This window comes from Ambystoma mexicanum, chromosome 3p, assembly GCF_040938575.1.
Source record: "Ambystoma mexicanum isolate Mex_15411 chromosome 3p, UKY_AmexF1_1, whole genome shotgun sequence".
NCBI lineage: Eukaryota > Metazoa > Chordata > Amphibia > Caudata > Ambystomatidae > Ambystoma > Ambystoma mexicanum.
In genome coordinates this window covers 383,168,207-383,188,981 of record NC_090925.1, presented here as the reverse complement: position 1 = coordinate 383,188,981, position 20,775 = coordinate 383,168,207, and the positions used below count along the sequence as shown (strand labels likewise).

Here is a 20,775-nt window from a genome sequence, read left to right as displayed (position 1 = left end):
CACTGGCTCAAGACTCACGACACATAACGACCTCATGCTCTCTTGCTGCCCTGATGCTCCACCACTATGATTGTAAATATGTATATTTAGGTTGTCAACTGTTCAGTGTAGATACCTTCCATGAGACAACCGATGTATTGTATATAGTATTGTCTATATTGTATATTTCTGTAACCTATGCCTCATCGGCGTGCATCATTTCCTTTTGACTTGTCCAGCAAAGTAACCACGGCTGGACTTCATTCCCCTGCATGTAACCAAGCATTGCAATCCTCTAGTTGCCTCTGCGCCTTGCTACCCCTTCAGGGGTTAGGTGCGCAATATAAATAAATAAAATACAAATACAAATACCATCCAGACCTGCACTGCATCTGTCTACCTAAAACTCAACCCCACCAAAAATGAGTTTGTCCTATCGGCCCCCTCCAAACAACAGATCATCCAAAACTGGCTCGACAACATGAACCTAGACTGATCGCCCCCAAGCTGACTAACAGAGCCAAATCCCTAGGCTTCATTGTCCATAGGGGTCTCTCCATCCAAAAACATGCAGCCAAGAAAGCCCAAAATCGCCTGGCTCCAAATCTCCACACTTAGGAAAATCAAACCCTTCATCTTCCCGCTAACGTCCGTACAGTAGTCTAGGCACTAGCCGTCTCATGCATTGACAGGATTAACTCCCTCCTTGCTGGGCTCCCAGCCACGTACCTGGCTCCCCTCACAGCTGCCCACCATGGCGCAGTCTTATTGTGGGTTCCCACAGATTCGACCACATCGCCCCATCCTACTCTATCTCCACTGGCTCCCTCTCCCCGCAAGGATTCTCTTTAAAACCGCATGCATCACATACAAAACAGTCTCCAACGGAACCCCTCCTTACCTGGCAGCCAAACACTGGATCTCAGGAGGTGCCCACACCTCCCGTAGCTCGACCATCAAAAGGTTAGAGTCCACGCTTACTCGTAAGAAAAGGACCAGAAAGCGGTCCTTCTCCTGCTATGCCCCACCAGTCAGGAACTCACTCGCCCTGGAAGCTCGTACTGCCTCTTCCATCATGCAGTTGAGCAAAACCATGAAGACATGGCTCTTTCATCGCTTCCTCCCCCAGGACTGAAACCCAGACAGTCCCCCACAGTACTGGGGTAATGTTAAAAACGCTAGCCTCTGGCTTCTCCTGAACTCTGTAAAGCGATCCACTGGCTACGGGCCAGGCTTGCGCTTTAAACAATAAAAATCAAATAAAAAAAATGAGTAGTGAATAAAGTGCCTGCTCAGTCTCACACTACTATTACACCAGCAGTGATCCCAATCACAAAAGGTAAGCCAGGCACAACACAAAAGCACATCTCATTCACCTCTTAAGTAACATGGGCTGATGGAGGGCTATATAAGCTGAGGAAAGGGGTGAGAGCACATACAGTAGTGACACAAAAAGCAATAGTATTTTTTAAACAAAAATGCAAGCAACACATGAATATCTCACCCCTATAGGAGAGAACTCGGAGAAAGCAGACTTTATAGCAAAAGGGGGCACATGGGTCTTGAAGACATGGGCAGACAGGCAGTTTTTCTTAATCTCTGCAGGTCACTGACAGGGATTACAACTATTTATAATAATTGATGTATCGACCCTGGAATGATGAAACACCAGGTCTTCCCTATCAAGAATCAAATCTGTGATTGGAAGATTACACACAAACAAACACATCTCTGCAGCAGGCCTTCAGCTCACGTGCCCATCATTTTCTTGAATGGTAAGGTTTAGGATTGCTGACAATTAAGATGAATGTAGACTTGTTGAATCAAAGGATGAGGTGCCGAAATGCTGCCCAGATTCTCTCATATGTGGTACGTTTTATTCAACTTCGATGAAGAAACGCACGCCAGTGAAAGACAGATAGACACCTTCCTTCTCATGTAATATACAACACCAGACAAATGATACAGATTTCACAATGAACTTTGGCCAAGTACAATTTATTTCACTAAACGCGATAAAGCCCTAGGGCTGGCACCCGTTTCTACATTCATCTAGAAAGGGCTGCAATGTGCAATCCTAACACTCTTGCTACAGAGAAAAATAAATAGCTGAAAAAAAGACATTGGGCCACATTAGAAGCTTGGTGGTATCCCGGCAGTAGATCTGCCGAGATACCACCAAACTGTTAACATTAACGCCACTTGGTCACGCGGAATTACCGCTGGAATACAAGAGGCGGTATGGCGTTGTTGGTCCCCATAGGTACTACTGGAAACGATAAAACCTCAGAAATGGCTGCATCATGGTGGCGGAATTAGCTCCAGAATTTCACTGAAGCTTTTTACTAGCCCTTATCGCTGTACTTTTAGTTGGGTAGTGCGGTAATGTGGCAGTAACAGTATTACCACTGCATTTTACCCGCACCGCCCAACTTTTAATGAACCCCATTGTCTTTAAACTGTAATGTTGATCTTCATCCACAATATGTTTCCCGACAAGCGTATGTAAACAGTATTTTTCTTCTTAACAGAACGAGATTTCCAAAATGCACTGTCATGTCACCATAGCTACATATAAAGACATTGCTACTGTGGATGAAGGAAACCATACCAAATGTTTTTTAACTGTTAGAAAATATACAGGGAATGCATTACTGTTCAATCTGCATTGCACATAGACTGAATCAATAATTGTTTTGCTTTGCCAACACTTATTCTTGTCTGTTATTCAGTGAATGTAATACAAAGTAACTTCAGTTTTCCTTATATGGTAAAATAAGGAATTGTGGGGTGGTGGGGTTAGGACCTAAGGGGGATTAGTCCAACCATCTGGAAAGCCTTATACCTTCATCCAGTCAAAGGGACATTAAGTTCAGCGCACCAAAAGGATCATGTGCTCAAGGCTTTGGAGAATACCTCATTTATACACATCTTTTGCATTCCAAATCAATTCAAAATGTGGTCTCTCGAGCTCGTCAGATGGTGGATGGGGCTGGTTTTGGAGAGACAAAGGATCTGAAGGACTTAGTTCCATTAGGCTTGAAACCTTGGTGAACTCTAACTGCCCATATATTTACCATATATTGAGCTTACGCAAGGCTTCACAAAGGGACCATCTCAACTATTGATATCATTAATTGGAAAAGAAGCCTTAGCATGCAGAGTTTGACAGAAATGCACTGACCATTTTATGTGAAATGATGTGCTGCTTAAACAACTATTTTGTATCGAACGTCCCAATTCTTACGTCTAGAACAAAGAGGAAACATGTTCTAGAACTGTGTTAGTGTGCCCTAAAATACAAAACCAAAGATGCTATGTTACTATATTATATAAATAATCCAGTAAATATTTATCTCACAAACTCATGCTGCAAATGTCTGTATTCAGTGCGATAGTGCAGTTCAGAAAAAAATGCATATTTTATTAATGAACAACATTTCTAGCAAATGTTATGGCCGAAAACGTGATTGTGCTAGCTCTATCACATGTCACAAAATATGATCAACCAATAAAATGAAGGGGCGTTTTATTTAGGAAATGTCAGCTTCTTAATAGAACCAATGGAAGGATTCAACCAATCCAAAATCAGAATCTAGTAGGACAGTGCAGGAACATTAGAACCTATATATGTTCCAATTCACAGAAATTAAGGGAGAGCTCTGGGATATAGAAGGTCTGCAGAACGGAACCTCTGTCCAAATGGATGGGTTCTGGAGTGGAATTACATCTTGAAAGAAGAGGGACCAGGGCCTTGTTCAAGAGGAAGCCTGGAGGAGTTTTACCTGGAGTGAGACCAGATTCCGTGAGGTAGACCGGATTTCCCAGAGGCAGATAAAGAGGAGCACGGAGGGGACTAGCTGACTGGGGAGATTACCTGGGGGCTCTGAAAGTCCATGGTGGTTCAGTATCTTAAAAGAATGATCAAAAGAGCATAAAAACACTGCAATGCAATTAGATATATGGCCTCCAGAACAGTTTCTCTGCGATAAATCCCTGGATTGGGTGGAACTGGGAGGGGTAGCAATTACGGGGGGGGGACTGATTCCGAATAACAATTTTGTCTGAAAGGCACATTGCTTTGTAGCTATATTCAAAGCCAGGAAGACCTGATTCCGCGTAGAACAAATAGAATTTCTGAACAGCGCTCGCAGTATTTTGTAAGACCTAGCTAAATATACTAAATCCGGTATTTTCACTGGTATAGTCAACAACTGGGGCTATGAACCGATACGGATACTCCATAGCATGACATAGAATGAATGAACCAAGACATGTTAAGGTCTAGTCATTGAAAATAGATATTATGGGATGAAAGGGGGCTTAGCTGAACCACTTCCATTCCCATGGATAATGATGCAATGTAAAATGACAAAATCTTGCCAACAACATTGTGTTGAAGTAAAAAACATAACTAAATTAGATGCACCAAAATAATCAAAAGGGAATGGGTAGGACAGTTTGTCCTATCCGAAAATCACAATTTTGTGCCGATACATAGTGTAGATAAATCCATATTTTGTTAATTCTAAATTGATAGCACATCATTTCGTCTGTAGATGTGGATGCAGTCTAGCATAGCTTGTATTTTACTTACACGCATTGGCTGGAAACCAACCACACCACATTGTACATGGAAATACATTTCTAATGGACAGTGCATGTTAAGTACAATAAATGTGAAATGTTTTTCTGTGTAAATCTTTCTCAGGTACCAATGGTTGTTTACATTGTAATTTTCAAACGTACTGTCCAACAGGTGGCAATGTGGACACTTACGGTATATAAGGATTAGAAATAGTTATATAGGCATACAGATGCATTTTATTCTGGAATGATTGCAAGTGTTCTGGATCTTAGTGAAATTTTCACAGGAAAGTAATTTCTTCTTTTTTTAAACAAACTGCCTATGTTTATATTATACTGTAGTCACTTCCCCAGCATTAGGTTAGCGTACCACCTTTTGATTTAAATCTCTCAAAGTGTTCTAATGCCAAATACAGCCTCTTTCTATTTCCCGATTGTGGGGTGGGATTCTGTAATTGGGCAGAAGTGGGGGTACCTTAGCGAAATATGAAATTCATAATAAATCCAACACAATGTTGCATGTATCTGTAAACACCACAGTGACATGTAGAAATATGTCTTTTTCACTGTCAAAATTCCAAATAGTTTACTCATGGTAAATATATAAGTTTGCCGATTTTAATATATACAGAGTATTTTCACTTCTTTGCATTTGACATTGTACCTGTTGAGGATTATATCCTCATACTTGCTGATCTGCAAAATGAATACAAGGCAATGCAGCAGTATGTTTTCTCGTGTCCCTTTGCCCCTACCATGTTTCTATAAAAATGTCACATATTGCCAGGTTGGTTTATTACATGGTCTGGTGGTCTGCAAGTCAACTTTATTGGGCATCTAGATGGAGTGTTGCTTTTGAAAGACAACTTTGTAGAATGTATTGAACATTGAGGAGATGCACCCTTCTATCTGAAATGCAAACTGTACAATAAGAAAACCTGGACTAAAAGACCAGCTTCTGCACTTGACCAAAGTATGTAAGCCTGACTAAATCACTTTACATTACTGTGTCTTAGTTTTGCTTACCTGACAAGGAGGTATAGAAGTGAATATATAAGGTGTACACTACACAACGACAATCATGCATGCATCGTTTTATATACTACAGTGTTGCAATCGATTATATACTTATAAAAGTGAAAAACACGTCTTGCCGCAGGGGACGGTACACCCGGAAACAAGCCTCCATGAAAATTAACCTCAAATGAGGTTGCCAAACAAAGGTGGATTCCTTACAGTATCCAGTTTTATTAAGACATGCAGTCAGAAAAGAGAAGAAAAAAGCTTTTTTTTCATTAATAGCAAGTTATGACACAATAAAACATACACAAGGCTATAGCACACCACCACATGCATGTCAGCTACAGAACCGGGCAAAGCTGGGTGGTACCGCTAGTAAAATAATATTGACTATATGTAGTGCATGTGTCTTATGTCACTCATGGCTACATCAATTGGTAGATTAAGGACATATATAATATGTTTTTAGGTGGGTGTTGGATGGTCAGAGTGGTGATGGAGAAAACAGATTTTCCATAATAACACACAGGAAAGTCATGATTCTATTAAAGACATGGAGGCAAAGTATTATGCTTAACTCACAACTCGAGCAACAAAACACGAAAAATCAAGTTTCATCAATCAAACTTAATAAAGAACTACAATTTCCTCAAAGAGTAGTGTCTTTGTAGTCTTGAAACCTGAATGCTCTGACCTGGAGCATCACGTGACTGCATCACCAGATTATGAGGGCTACAGCCCCATAAGCCTTCAAGTCCATCCCAATCCTTCCTCTTTATTTCACTGCTCCCCTGCAGTAAACTCTGACGCTGCAAGTGAAAACCTGAATGACGACTGAAGAGGATAACAACCCAGAACGGTAAACAATTTCCTCTCTCCTCTCAGGGTGTTGTTGGCTTCACCACCACACCTACGCGGAAGACAGAAACACAGAGCGTATCTTTGTCACTTTCCTGGGTGGGCAATCAAAATCTAGCTGCTGCTTTCTAAACTTCTTAACTGTCTCTCGTGGCTGCTGTCTTGTTGCTTATGCATGTCTCACCTGTCGCTCCTGCTCTTACTACAAACTCCTCGAGTGATTGTATGGGTGGATAATACCCCACCTCTGTGTTTTTGATAAAATAATGACTTTCCTGTACGTTAGTATGTAAAATCTATAATCCATGTCAAAACCGGAGGCTCATAATTCTTGTTCAAAGCTTACTTACCACCAACGAGGCTACCTGGTCGATCGGCTTGAAGTAAAAGGTCTTGAATACCGCCTGGTTCGACCAATGCGCCGCTCTGAGAATATCTTCCAGGCAGGCTCATAAGGCTAAGAGTTCAGAGGACATCGCCCCCCTGGATGAGTGTGCCCTGAAACATTATGTGTATATTCCAGCCTGCTGCATGCACCTTCTCACCAGTTTAGCCAGAGTCGCTATCGCCACTGCCTTGAAAGGCTTGCGGTGTGCAATACAAATCCGACTCTCCAGGCGACCTTAGCTGCTCCGCCTGCACCTCGTACGCTTTGAGGCCCCTGACTGGGCAAAGCTTGGGTTGCGTGGAAATGCTGGATAGCTCACTGTCTTGATCGCGGTCTTTGTCCTTCTCCGGATGAAGAAGGCACCCCCCCCAATCGGGTGAAAAAGTCCTGCCCTCTATTACTCTTATGCAAGTTAATAAGCATAAGAGGGACACCCCTTTAGCTGCCAGAGCCTTCCTGGACAGGTCAACATTGTCTGACCACTTCTGGGAAAGCTGTAATACCATCTCAGAGGCAAATGTACTTAGGGGTAGGTGGTTCGGGGGAGGAGGGGGTCTGGGAGGAGTCGGAGGCCGAAGGCATTTGACTCCTTTCAGCAGCCTGCAAACCAATGAGTTTCCCCTATGGGATAGCCCCCGACCTGTTCCTGCCCAGCAGAAATCGCTGACTTGAAGGGGTTTGTCCTATACACCTTGCCCTGCGCTGCCAAGGCGGCCAGAAAGTTAACCAAATGGATCCCATCAGCACTAGCGGGATGGACGTCCCTAGCCACACCAGCTACGCCATCAGGCCCAAGCTGCTCTGTATGACTTGGCCGTCTTGGTGGCCCTGCACTCTTCGATGAAGTGGGCAGCCTCCCTGATACTCCTGCATTACCACTCCCCAAAGAACCAGCTAGGATGTCCTGATGGTGAGGGAGAAGGAGTGGAATAGTGGCCAATAATTCTAGCAGATCAGGGAACCAAGGTTGCCCTCTCCAGGATGGAGTAACTAATGGTAGTCTCGCCTGTTTTCATCTCGCTTGTGCCAGCGTCCTCACGATCATGGCAAAGTGTGGAAAGCCATAGTCTGCCTGTGGACCTCAGGTTTGCAGAAAGGCGTCAGTCGCTGATGCCTCCGGGTCCGGTCTTCAACTGTAGAAACGGGGCAGCTGCCAGTTCAATCTGTCCCTCAATGTCCCTTCAATCCCATCAACCAACACTGACTTATTCTCCTATGTACCTGGATTTCCAGTCTGCCACTTGAATGGCTAGGCTCAGCAGGGACGACTCAAGTCATGCTGGGATTTCTCTCCTGACAGAGATACCAGAAGTCCTTGGCTGGGTCAACTAACATCCTGGACCCGGTGCCCCGGAGCCGGTCAATGTACTGCATGGCCAAGAAATTGTCCATCTTCAGGAGGATGCAGCATAAGAATTGATCCTGCGTCAAGCATGCGAAGTAACCAGTCAGCAGCTACAAGCAATTGATGTGGAGCTTGGTCTTGTCAACCATCTCCCTCCGGTCGAGATCGCCATGCAGCGGGCTCCCCAATCTCATCTGCTGGCACCCGACTATAATATGACATCTGGCAGAAGACCCAAAAACGGCCTGCCTGTTCCAGGCTTCCATGTGCTGGAACCAACATGGAAATTCCGTCCTCGCCTCCTGAGACATTGGTATTCTCCGATCGTATGTCATGCCCCTACAGAGGTGTTGAATCTTGAGGCACAGAAAGGCTGGGCAGTGGAGCGAACCTGGAAAGATCGCCTGACTGGAGGAAGCTAGGCAAGCAAATATTCTCGCCAGTTATCTCAGGGATATGCTGTACTTCAGAGATATGCTGTTCCTTATTAAGATTACTTTGATCTCCTTCTTGATGGCATTGATTTTATCAAGAAGAGACTCAATGATACATGGACTGGGTCTATCACGAACCCCAGGAACTCTAACCTTTGTGCAGGATTCGTCTCCGACTTCTCCCAGCTCAACAGAAATCCCAATTACTCCAGGTGACTGATGGTCCCTCTCACTTGAGAGCACAGCTATTGCTGATTATGCCATAATGTAGATGTCCAGGTATATTATCAACCTGACAAGCCGCCCCCCCAGCCCATCTCTTGCGGAACCCAATCACTACTGGTTTGGAATAGTCTGGTACAGAACCAAAAGGCGGGCATGAGGCACGTGAACTCTCACTGGCGTCTCTGCCAGAGGAACCACAGGTAGCGCCAGTGTGGCTGAAAGATGAACACTGCTAAATAGGCATCCCGCAAATCTATTCATCTTGAAGTAGGTGAATACCCTCCATCTTGAAATGACGGTACATCACCGAGGCATTGAGGACCCAGAGGTTGATGACAGGTCTTACCTTGAGCTTCCTTTTGACTGGAAAGAGGTTGGTCACAAACCCCCAACCTGCTTCGCATACGCCAGACCAATTGGCGAGCTTTCAGGTCATTGACTCTTTTGTCTTCAACTCCTGGTCCTCCCCAGAAAGGTAGATTGGCACTGGAAGCCGCTCTTGCATGGGTTCCTGATAGAATTCTAGGTAGAACCCTTGTACTGTCTCTAAGACCCAGGCATCTTTGGCGATAGTGGGAATACCTGCGCTTGCATACATGCTGCTTGCTGCTGCGCTTACTCTCACCTGAGGTGGCGGCTTGCTGTCCGTTGCTGCCTCTCCATCCACTGCCTCTACCGCTTACCCTGGAAGGGAAGAATGGATTCAGCGTTCTGTCCTGGCCTCGCCATGCCGTTCTATTGTAGGGCCTTTGACTTGCACCCCAGCTGGCTGAGTGGCCCCTGCTTCAGCCCGCCCTTCCAAAAATCTTCAGGTCGAAGATGGTCTTCAGTGAGACCTGGGCCTTGTCTAGTCTAAGACTGCATAGGTGTTAGCAAATCTCACCATGTCGTTGACAAAGGCTTCACTGAAAAGCTGGCCTTCGCTGCAAATGCGGCCTAGGAGGCCAACTCTCCAAGCTTCGGGTCGATCTTAACCCAAAATGTATCTCCTGCACTCTACTGATATGGTGCAGTTCACGTTGCCGATAAGGCAGACTGCTCTCTGGACCCATTCTGCTAGTATATATGGGTCGATCGGTGTGCCGATTTCCTTTGCCTCTTCAGCCATCTGAAGGATATTCACCAGAAGTCTCATTAAGTCCAGTAGTTTATTCTGGCACGCCCTCCAGGACCGGTCTATGCCTTTTGTAATATCTCTTTCGCATAGCCCCATGAAGGTCAAAATCCTGGAGTCCATCTCCAGTATCTCTGCCACCTTGCCCTAAAGCAATGGTCTGGGCCATTCGGTGTGCACAGCCATTTGATCAGATAACTTACCACCTTGCGGGAAGCTCCAACTCGGCGGACCTCAGGTGCACGAGTAAGTCTGGGTCAAGATACTCACCAGACAGCTCATCTATCCAGTCCTCCTTTCTCCTCTTGCGTTTCAGGCCTTTCTTACATGACTGATCCTCCCTGCTGGGGGCCGAGCTCACAGAGTCCCTGCAGACATCTGACTCTTTGGCACTGGGATAGATCGCCGATAAGGAGGAGTCCTCCTCGACCTGAAAGTCTTCCTCTGGGCTAGAGAGTCTGTCATCAGCTCTCATGTGATCGTGATCCCAAACGTGTTCGAAGGATCGAGCTGAGACGGTGCGTCTGGTGTTTGAGTGCTGGTCAAGCGCAGAATCCAGGGGAGGTAGGGCGCTTCCTGCACTGTGGGTCTTAGATCTTCTCCCACCCAGCTCTCTCTTCACCAGATTGCATCACCTCTCAGCAGAGTAAAGGCAGGTCCAGGCAATCGTCTAAAGCATCAAGCTTTCAGCTGAGGGGCCCTAGCCCAGCAAAAACTGTTTCCCTCATTTCCCTCACCATATATTGCTGGGTCTCTCAGGGAGTTTGAGCTGACTGAGCGGCTCACTGTCGATTGAGAGATCTCCTGCTTGCTTATTTGGTCTTCCCAACTACTGTGGGGTCAATATGGGCGAGTTGTGAAAATAAATCCCCCCTAGTGGAGAATTGTCCCCGGTAATTCTTGTGCCTAGTGCTGTACATGACCTCTCTGGGGGGAGAAAAAAAAATAGGGTACATTGATTTGGCCTGTGCATCTCCTGTTCCATGTAGAGGACGCTGCTTTTCCAGATTTCGGGCAAACTGATGAGAAAAACAACAAATGACCTCTCATTATATACTGTCCTCTGTGGGAGAGGAGGCACTGCGCCGGAACTGTGAAAAAAACAGTTGCGCACAGTGTGCATCACCTTCGTGACCGCAGCGGGTCCCGATGGGCAGCCAAAAGTGCTGCCAGTGAATGCACTCCAGCTCGGAACACAGATGAGTAATGTGCAAAAAGTAAAAAGGAAACAAAAGGCTTAATGATAATAACGAGCAGCGTATTAACGCACTGAGTTAAAGGTGCATGCCGAGTTCCCTTGCACGAAGATCGCACTGATCTAACGCCGATAGCTCACAGTAGGCACTGTCCTTCTAGCCTGACTAGACTTTCAATTTAAAACAGTGCAGCGCTGTACTTACCTGCTGCTCGAGCATCAAAGAAAGAGGAATAATTGGGACGGACTTGAAGGCTTATGGGACGGCAGTTCTCATAACTGATTTATGCAGTCGCGTGATGCTCCGAGTCGAAGCATTTAAGTTTAAAAAACGACCCTTTTTAAAGGAAATTATAGTTCTTTATTAAGTTTGATGAAACTTTATTTTTTTGTGTTTTGCTGCTCCAGTTTGTGAAGAGTTAAGCATAATATTTATTATTTTATTTTTACATTTATAAAACACACAAAGCAGCCCTTGGGTATTGTGCCGCAGTTACAATGAGGAAAGTTGCAGTGGAAAGATACATAACATGTCCGAGGTTAGTGGGGTTAAAGGAGAACCTGGTGGAACAAGTACACAAGTTGCTTGGTTAAAGAGGATAGACATAGCAGACTAGGCGGTTCGATGGGTTACCGGTGAACTGTGTACATCCCAGAAACAATTGAGCACACACGGGTAACTGGCGGTATAAGGCTGGAAGCAGGTGTGTGGGTTAGATGGACATCCTAGTTTTGAGGGCTTTGCAGAAGGCAGTATATGAGGGTTCGTTCCTGAGGGTGGGTAGTAAGGTGTTCCATTGTCTTGCAGTGATGAAGGGGAAACTGGCACTGCCCGCCTTGGTGCTTTTGACAATGGGGATGTTAAGTTGGTTGGAGTAGTGTGATCTGCTGGGCCTGGAGGAACCGGCTCCGACTCCTTTTGTTGCCAGATACGGTGGGGCTGTGTGAGTGAGGCACTGGTCTTGAATAGGATACATTCTTTGACGGGGAGTCAGTGTGCAGAGCGTCTAGCAGCTGAGATGTGTTCCCTTTTCGGTATGTTGAGGGCAGCCCGGAGAGAGTGTTTTGAATTGTTTGAAGTTTGTTTCCGTTTTTTGCTGACGTGCCAGCTAATAGGACGTTGCAATAGTCTAGTTTTGCACCTATTGTGGCTCTGGCAATGGAGAGACAGTTCTGAGTAGATAGGAAGGGTTTCACCGCATTGATCAGCGTAGGGGAGTACGCGGCTGAAGAGGCAATAGCGTTTACTTGGCGTGACATGAAGAGTGTGCCATTGAAGTAGATCCCTAGTGTCTTAACGGAAAGGTGAGACACAAATTTGTGTGTTGTCGATTGTGAAGGAGGTGTATTGACTTGAGATAATTGAGGGTTTACTCGGGCCGACTAAGAGGATTTCGGTTTTGTCTCCGTTTAGGAAAAGTTCATTGACCGCCATCAAGGCCTGGATGGTAGCATAAACTGGCTCGAGTGCTTTAGTATTCATTTCGTAGGTGCTGGAGAGAGGGAGGAAACCTGGGTATTGTCGGCATAGTTGGTGTATGCTATGCCGATGGAGTCCAAGATATCAAAGGGCGGTTTAGTAAAAATGTTGGAGAGTGGGAGAGATACATGAGCTCTGCAAGACTCCGCAATGGATTGTGGTAGGAGCTGAGATGGCCTGGTCTGAGAACACTCATGGCTCTACCTTCGATGAAGGAGGTGATCCGGGTGGTGGATGTATGAGAGAACTGAGCTGAGGCAGTGAAGTGTCTTCAGAGGGTTGTAAGGTCCACTAGGTCAAACGCTGCAGATAGGTCGAGGGGGAGTAGAACTGGTTTCCCTGCATCCATGATCTCACATAGTTTATTTACTTATTTTTTTTAAAAGTCAAGTAGTGCTGATTCAGTACTGTGACCAGGGAAGAAGCCACATTGACGCATATCCAGAATGCAGTTAGTTTCTAGGAAGTGTTGGACCTGTGTAGTAGGAAGGGTACTGTAGTAATGGGCCTGTTTTTGTTGGGGGAGGCAGGGTCCAGTGAAGGTTTTTATTCATTATTATTATTTTTTTTTTCTTCAAGGAGTGGCCGTGCCGCTTGTTCACAAGAAAATAAACACAAAGCCCATCAGACCAAAACTTGTTCAAATACAAAAGCACACAGATCGTGCACCTGCTTAATTTTACACAGCCCCGTATTCCAATGCAATCTCCCCACAATGTGGGCGTGTGGTGTGTTTGCCTGGGTGGAGGGGAGGTGCAGTAATGTGTTCAATGTGAAGAGGCAACATTGGATATTGGCGCAATCACACACAGAACAGTTGTCTCCAATCTATAGTCAGACTGGTCAGAAGGAACGTCTCCTCTTTCCTCAGACCCTAGGAGCACGGTGGGCTGGAGGGAACACTTACTGGTTAATCAGCTCCTAGCAGTTTAGTTGGTCAGGACTGATGAAAAGATAAAAACGGTGCCCCATTTAAAGTCATAGCACCAGCCTTACAATTGGACAGATTTTATATTTTAAGGGACAAAATTAGTGTCTCTTTCAGCTCCTCTGCTACTGTCCCACTGGTCAGCCAGCTTGTATTGCGCTACTGTCACACCGGCTCAGCCTTGGACCACTTGGTTTTACAGGGCATACATTTTCCCTACCGAGTCATGGCACCAGAGATTCTAGTATTCCAGCCTTGATTTCCTCCACTAGGAGTTGCTTGGGCAGAGCAGAACTACGAAGTAGCGAAGAGGGAGTTAAACTTTTGCTATGTTTTGTTGTGCCTTCTTGTCCCATCTCGCTCAATTTTAGGCTAAATTGTGCTGTGTCCAGTGTGGGATATATTGACCCACTCAACGGCATTACCTCACATCACTAAGCTGCATTTGCACAAGAAACAACAACCTGGCTGCGCTGGCTCCTGTGTGCACCAGGACCTCAAAACTGCGTTTTGGAAGCAACAAAAAGATGGCTGCACCATCCTGCCTAGCACACTTCAGGCAAGATAGAACAAGGGGACACACTGAAAAAGTATGCCAGTGTGTTCTGAAACATATAAATGGAATTAAGTGAAAAGGCATCACTGCATTGCTGCAAAAGTCAAAAATCCCCTTCAAAATGAAACATTTTCACCCTTTAAACATGCTGTTTTTATGTTAATTCCATCTGTTCATTCTGAAACCACTGTCATTAAAAAGGCCCTGCCATGCCCAGGATATTTCACTGTGCTTCACCAAAACCAGGCCTAATTCCTGAATGACAGGCCCAGTCAAACCAACTCTGGGAGAAATCAATAAGCAACTTCACTTTCACTCGTATGGGAACACACATTTAATTTATTTCCAAATGTAACCAGGCTCAGCAGTTCAAAGAGACTTTAACTATCTGAGCCAGGTCAGTGTCAAATGTATCTATGCTTTAGAGAAAACTCCTGCATTCAAGGAAAGGACTACAGCTACAAAGACAACGTGGGCATCTGAGGGAGTTGCCAACCCGAATTTAAAGAAAGAAATGCTAGCAGTTTTAACACATGTGGAAAAATGGGCTTTGCTGAATGAAGAAAAAAAAATGGCCCATTTAAAATAAATTGTTGAATGAAAGCATGCTTACTTAGCAATGTAAAGGGATTATGTTAGTGGTAGTGATAATACACACATAGGCCATCTTCTTTCACAGGTTTGTTTTAATTCAGGACCCAAAATAAGAAATTAAAGAGTTTAAAACATATGGGCTGGATTTGCAAGCTCTCAGAAAAACCAGTCATTCAGTTGCCAGCCATGAAACTTCCAAGGAAGGGAGATGCACCATAAATCCAGGACACTTAAGTGTTAATTGCCAGCTTGAAAAACTTTGAATAGGCCAGGACAAAGAAAGTTCACACACTCGTCAGACATTCGTCTGTGCTCCAGGCTGGGACAATAAAAGTCCTGGGACCCTAACCTGTCAAGTGAAAGGGGTAATAAAACCTACAATTAAGATGAGAAACCCCCCACTTTGCCTTGCAGGAAATGACAATTGGCAGCAGTTAAAGTTAAAGAAAAAGATATGACCCAACAAAGGAACTGCCATTTGTTCACAAAGACTATTTTATAAATAAACTTTATAGGCTGTTATTTCTGCAGCAAGAATTTGTAAAAAAAAAAAAAAAAAAAAAGTTAATATAATTTTATGTGCTTTCTTTTAAAACTTGGTAGAACTCATTGCCGCATGGGGAACAGAAGTTACAAAATATGACAGATTCCAAGGAAAGTATTAATGTTGTGAACATAAAATTGTGTACACACATCCCTGGGTTAATTCGCATCTGTGTATAAAATTGTGGAATTTTAGGCCAAATCTTTCATGTTTAAAATTACCAAAATGTATAAGAAAGGCGAAACAAGGTCCCACAGACCTGGGGATTGGACTGATCTGTGGTGCACATAACATGTAATATTTGTGTATAATTTGCTAAGAGATTACAAGTGTATAAATGTATGTTTTTGGCAAAATCAGATTTTCAGTAAAGTAAATGTGGGAGTTGTTGGAAATTGTAAAACTCACCTCATAAATCTGACATCATCCCCTTGGAAATACAACCAGTCGAGAGCAAGGCAGAGACTAGCACCCCTGCCCAATCCAAGTAGTTTAGGGGCTTGGGTAGTTAACCCTGTCCAGCCTATACTTTGATGATGTCATTTGCAATATGAATAAGGGTCCCCGACAAGACTATACACACACTCTTCCTGATTTCCTGCGCTGCGTTCCTGTACCCGTCATCTATCCAGACTCCAGACCCCAACTACAAGGCCAAGCATTGCTGATCCTTCTCCAGGGTCCACTGCAAAACCCAAGCATTGCTGATCCTGCTCCAGCAAGGCCTCAAATTCCAAAAACCAGTAAATGTCCCATTAACAAGGGGAAAACTGTAGTACTTTTGGCATCCTGATCCAGCTTGGCTTGCAGCCACTCACTGCATGCTACCGCCATCCTGCTACCCTGATGACCTATATTATCCAGTGACCAGAATTGCCAGTCCACCGGTAACGAGCCCCTGCCTAGCTGATCCTGTCCTGCTGATTTTGTCCGGCTGTCCTTTGTTAGACCAAATTGCTGACTGTCCAGAATCCAAAAACTAAAAAGTGGACTGCGAGTATCAATTGCCACCCCACCTAAACCCATAGCCTATCTTGTCTTTGTCCTCATCCCACTCTCCAAGTCATCCTATCCTTACCCTGATAACTTGTAAAACTCTCACAATCATTCTTGCCACCCTGCCTTTGATTTCTAGTGCTCGCTCCATCTCTGTAGTAATTCTGCCTTGTGTAAATCCTAAACTAGTAATCCTATTTTGGAGTGATCGGACTGGTTACGCCAGGGCAGGCACTGGGGAGCTAGGGTTGAATTCGCAAATCAACCCTGGAGCTTACTGTGCCCATCTTTAGTCGTCTAGCCTGAATACTCTCTAGTGTAGAGTAAAACTGATTTCCTTTCTCACCACTCCATTTTACTCAAAACGCACCTTTCTAGATCTTGCATAACTCACTCAATTTACCAGCTAGAGACCTAATTTCACTTCCATATTGTACCTATGATCTATAGCTACAAGTAAACACAAAACATGCATATTTACAATATTTCACCTGTTTTATTAAAAACCGTTGGTAATTTCAGGCGGGAATTGCAAAGTTTGGAAAATTTCCAACGTGTCATTTGCTTCAACATGTGTTAAAACATGCCACTAATTTTCGAACTGTATGCTCTTGCTAATCCCTTGCTTGTGATCGTTTGCACCTTTACATTGTTGCTTTAGTGAAGAATTGTATTTGTTTTAAGGTTTTTGCACACATTCATTATTCTATTCATCCATTTCCGAGTATCATTTTTAGCATTGCAAGGGTTTGAAATCCGTTTTTCTCTCTTGTTTGGGGAAGGAAGGTCCGATTTCAATTCAGCCTCCTGTTTGTCATTCCCAATAACCTGCTGCTTCTGTTTATCCATTTAGAATTGATTATTTGTGGGTTGAGGGAACCTTGCGAGGGGAAATTCTAACTCAAGTGCTATCTTACCTAAACTCAAAAAGTGCTCCTATTCCCTGGTGTTTTGTAGATATGTCAATAGAAGGTTAACTAAGTGCATTGCTTACATTCCTATTGTAATCATCACCCCATTGGTGATTGCTGCCCCATATTAAAAATTGTACAATTTCTTTTCATTTTCAAATAAATAAATAATTATATTTTACCAACCAGCCTGGTTCATGGTCCACCGTGACCCAGGGTATTTGAAAAGGGGGTGTGATATGAGTGGTGTACCATCTCAATATTGAATCTAATCTAAAAAACATAAGCATTTCAATTGTGCGCTGCATACTAGGTCGAGACTAAGGTGTGCGTCGCCTGATAGAAATCCTAACACCAGTTACGCCATGCCAGGGCCCACAATGTGCAGGCAATTGCCCAGGTGCTCTCTTCATACTTCCACTGACACCTCACATCACCCTCCGCCACATGCCTCTCCGCTTCCATTGCATTGGACGCATCAGGGCATTGGAGCCGCACTGCAGAAGAGGAGGGGAGAAATGGAGGTGCATGAGTTAGGGCCGGGGAGTGGCAGAGGGAAGGGATGCTGGCAGGTGCAAGCAGCTGCAGTTTAGTGTATGATCAGGAGATTCAGCCCACATGCTGAGCCACCTGATGGGGCGCCTCCTCTGCCCAGAGTGCTAATAGGAATGGGCATAACTATTCAAATATCATAACTGTATGAGCTTACTACAGTTCAGTTGTGACGTCACAGTGCTGCTGCTTGAGCCAGCACAGAGCAGGCTTGTAGCTGCCACGTGAGCACCAAATTAAAGGCATCGCAAGCTTTTTAGATTCGTTGCTTGTGAACTGCCTATGACCGTTCACAGCCATTAGTAGATTAAGAGAAATGGGTGGTCTTGTGTCAAGTGCACCGATACAGTTTAGTACTGGAGAGTTGCCAACTATCTGTATGTTCCCACTTACTTTAATCGTCAACAGGGCTTTTAAATGCAGTTTTATTAAACACTTACAATATTTCCTTGCATCACACAACTGTTTTGTAAAGTTTAACCGAGTGAGCAACTTATCCTACATATGAACGTTGGAAGATATCTTAGGTCACCTAGATCACGAGAGTACAGAAGGCGGGGATGGGGAGACCATGTATTATAAGAAATATTCCCTGCACATGTCACGTGTTCACGGAGGGATATTGTGACTCACCTAGATGCATCTGTGGACACTTCATGGAAGCACTGGATGACCGAGGACCCACTGGCCTGCATTAAGAACAGGGCACAAGTGGCGCGTACAGCCGGGGGGATAGCTTCCTCCCACTTTTTACATCGGGCTAACGCCACCCCCTGTTTATTTTAAAAATAATAATAATTACTGCCCCCACATGAAAAAAAAACAACCCCACGGCTGTGAATCGAATCCTGACTGTGCGGCTGAGGCCAGGGACTTAAGTCTCAAGACCAAAGGAATCTGTCATCTGAAGTCTACAGAATATCTCATATGACATTCTGCTATATAGAACACGTTTATGTTACAGAGGCTTCTAAATAAAAGATGCACACCTTTTATACTTTGCAATGTGATTAGAAAATCTGTTCTGGTGGCAAATGCTTGTGTGTCCTGGGCTTTTTCTTCAGTTGGGAAGGTCAAATAGAAAGAAATGTGCATATTTCAAGAAAGGATATGTTCAATTCTTGTAAAGAACTTCCCGTTGAGTATGTTCCCCCATTTTTTTATTTTTATTTAGTTGTGTCTATAAACTGGCGCTTCAGCTTTCCACATCATTGATTATTTAATTGATCAATGCAAATGTGTGTTGTATGTTCTATTCCTAGTTTTTGAGTGGCCACATGTCATATCCATACATTTGCCATAACCTTTCCTGAAATAGTTAGTGACTATTTTTATTTTGCCTGTTTTAGAAAGTGGAATGGAGGGCTCAAGGGGAAATGGCTGGGGGCTAATCACAATACACCACCCTGTCCATTGGTTTGCAGACAGAGGTAAATCAAAATACTTTCCTGAAGTACAGTTGAGCTCACTCATATCGCAATCCAAGTTCAAATAGTTAACTCTCTTAATATAGGAGGGAGGCCAAATTACGTTCTCAAGTTTCACGTCACTATGTGGGAGAAGGCAATCCAGTTGTGTTTTTTCTTGGAATTAAAAATAAATAAATAAATAAATAAATAAATAAATAAAAACACAGACGGTGTGATCTTCTCACTGATGGCCACTTGAAAATTGAGGGCTCTGGAATCAAAAATTGGCAATTAAAGCTCTACCTATGAACTGCAACTACTGGCATGGGAAGTGCAGTTAGGAGAGAGATAAGTGAGGGGGCACACATGCTGTTGTTATTGTTTGGATATTTAGAAACCCATTGACCACTCATTGCCATTCTGGTCCCTTTGACCATGATCAACCACTACCTGCCCGCTCCATCTAAAACCACCTCCTCCGAGGATCTCTTTGTGCTTTTAAGGTAAGCCTTTGTTATTCCTAAGGAGTCTTCTGTCAGATAATAGCATACTTGCAACTATAGACCAGCTACTGCTTTAATAAAAATGGTCTCCTCCAACCGTGTCTTCAGTCACTTGCTTTATAATCATTATGTGTGACCTTGCATCTGTTCCTTGCACTGAATTCCTGACAATAACAAGCATTGGCACAGCCAATAAGTTTGGCTCATCTATAGGCATTAGATAGAACCAGGGCATATAATATAACAAATATAACAGTGCCTGTCAAAACCTAACCCAATTTGACAGATGTTGTCATCTTATGGGCAGAAATGACCATCATGGAAGTCCCGGGAAAATCTCTCTTGCACACCTACATAATAATAGCCAAGACTTTGGCCTTTGCCAATGCTGGTTTTTCTTTGAATTTCGGGACTTGCAATCTTGGTCTTACCATCATAAATTCCACACTACAAGTCCCAGAATGCAAAGTAAAAATGTGGACTACACTAGCATTCCCTGTTTGGAATGGGAAATATTGGCATCTCTATGTAATGATGGTACGTTTTAAATGAAGCCTGGGGCACTGATTACGCAGGACAAAATGCAACGTTACCTTTCCTACTTCACGTTTTATGTAAACTCACCTGGTTCATAAAGGTCAGATACTTCCACCGACCTCCGTACGTATGGGCGCCGTGTCCTGGGGCTAATCCGGTGATCTCCAGGTTTCGCCAAACACCGTAAGCGCTCCAGGCAAATGCAGCCAGGTGTAAGGTGAGAAGTACTTGACCGCGCGCCATAATGCATACCTCAGCCTGTCAATTATTTCTCTTGCCATCCATGTTTCGGGGTCCCTCAAGACATGAAAAAAGAAAAAGGACAAGAGGCCAAAGATACTTCGTTAAATTCCCGTGAACTGAGCGGCCATCTTAGCGTAGTGTAATTTCACAGCGCTTTCGTTCCCCATTCAGAAATTGCTGTTCATGGAATTATATACATTATATATGTTTACACCATGCACCACCGTCAACTTATGTTGCGAATCGAAGACTGTGGCGTTGACCCTTTTTCTCGTCTTAAAGATTTCGGTATCACTTTTGGAATAAATAAACATGCACGCCATCTTTTCCGAGTCTATCCTTTACAACATTTATTTTTAACAATATTGCTTACTTTA

At 44.1% G+C, this 20,775-nt stretch overlaps 1 protein-coding gene across 1 annotated transcript in view; it reads right to left on the bottom strand.

The window, feature by feature from the left end:
* Positions 1-20,472, bottom strand: part of LOC138580475 (androgen-induced gene 1 protein-like) — a 285,281-nt gene extending 264,809 nt beyond the window's left edge. Inside the window, exon 1 of the mRNA XM_069651050.1 lies at positions 20,243-20,472. Coding sequence (XP_069507151.1) covers positions 20,243-20,398 — 156 coding nt within the window. The 5' untranslated portion in view covers positions 20,399-20,472. The remainder of the gene's footprint in view (positions 1-20,242) is intronic.
* Between the last annotated feature and the right edge of the window lie 303 nt (positions 20,473-20,775).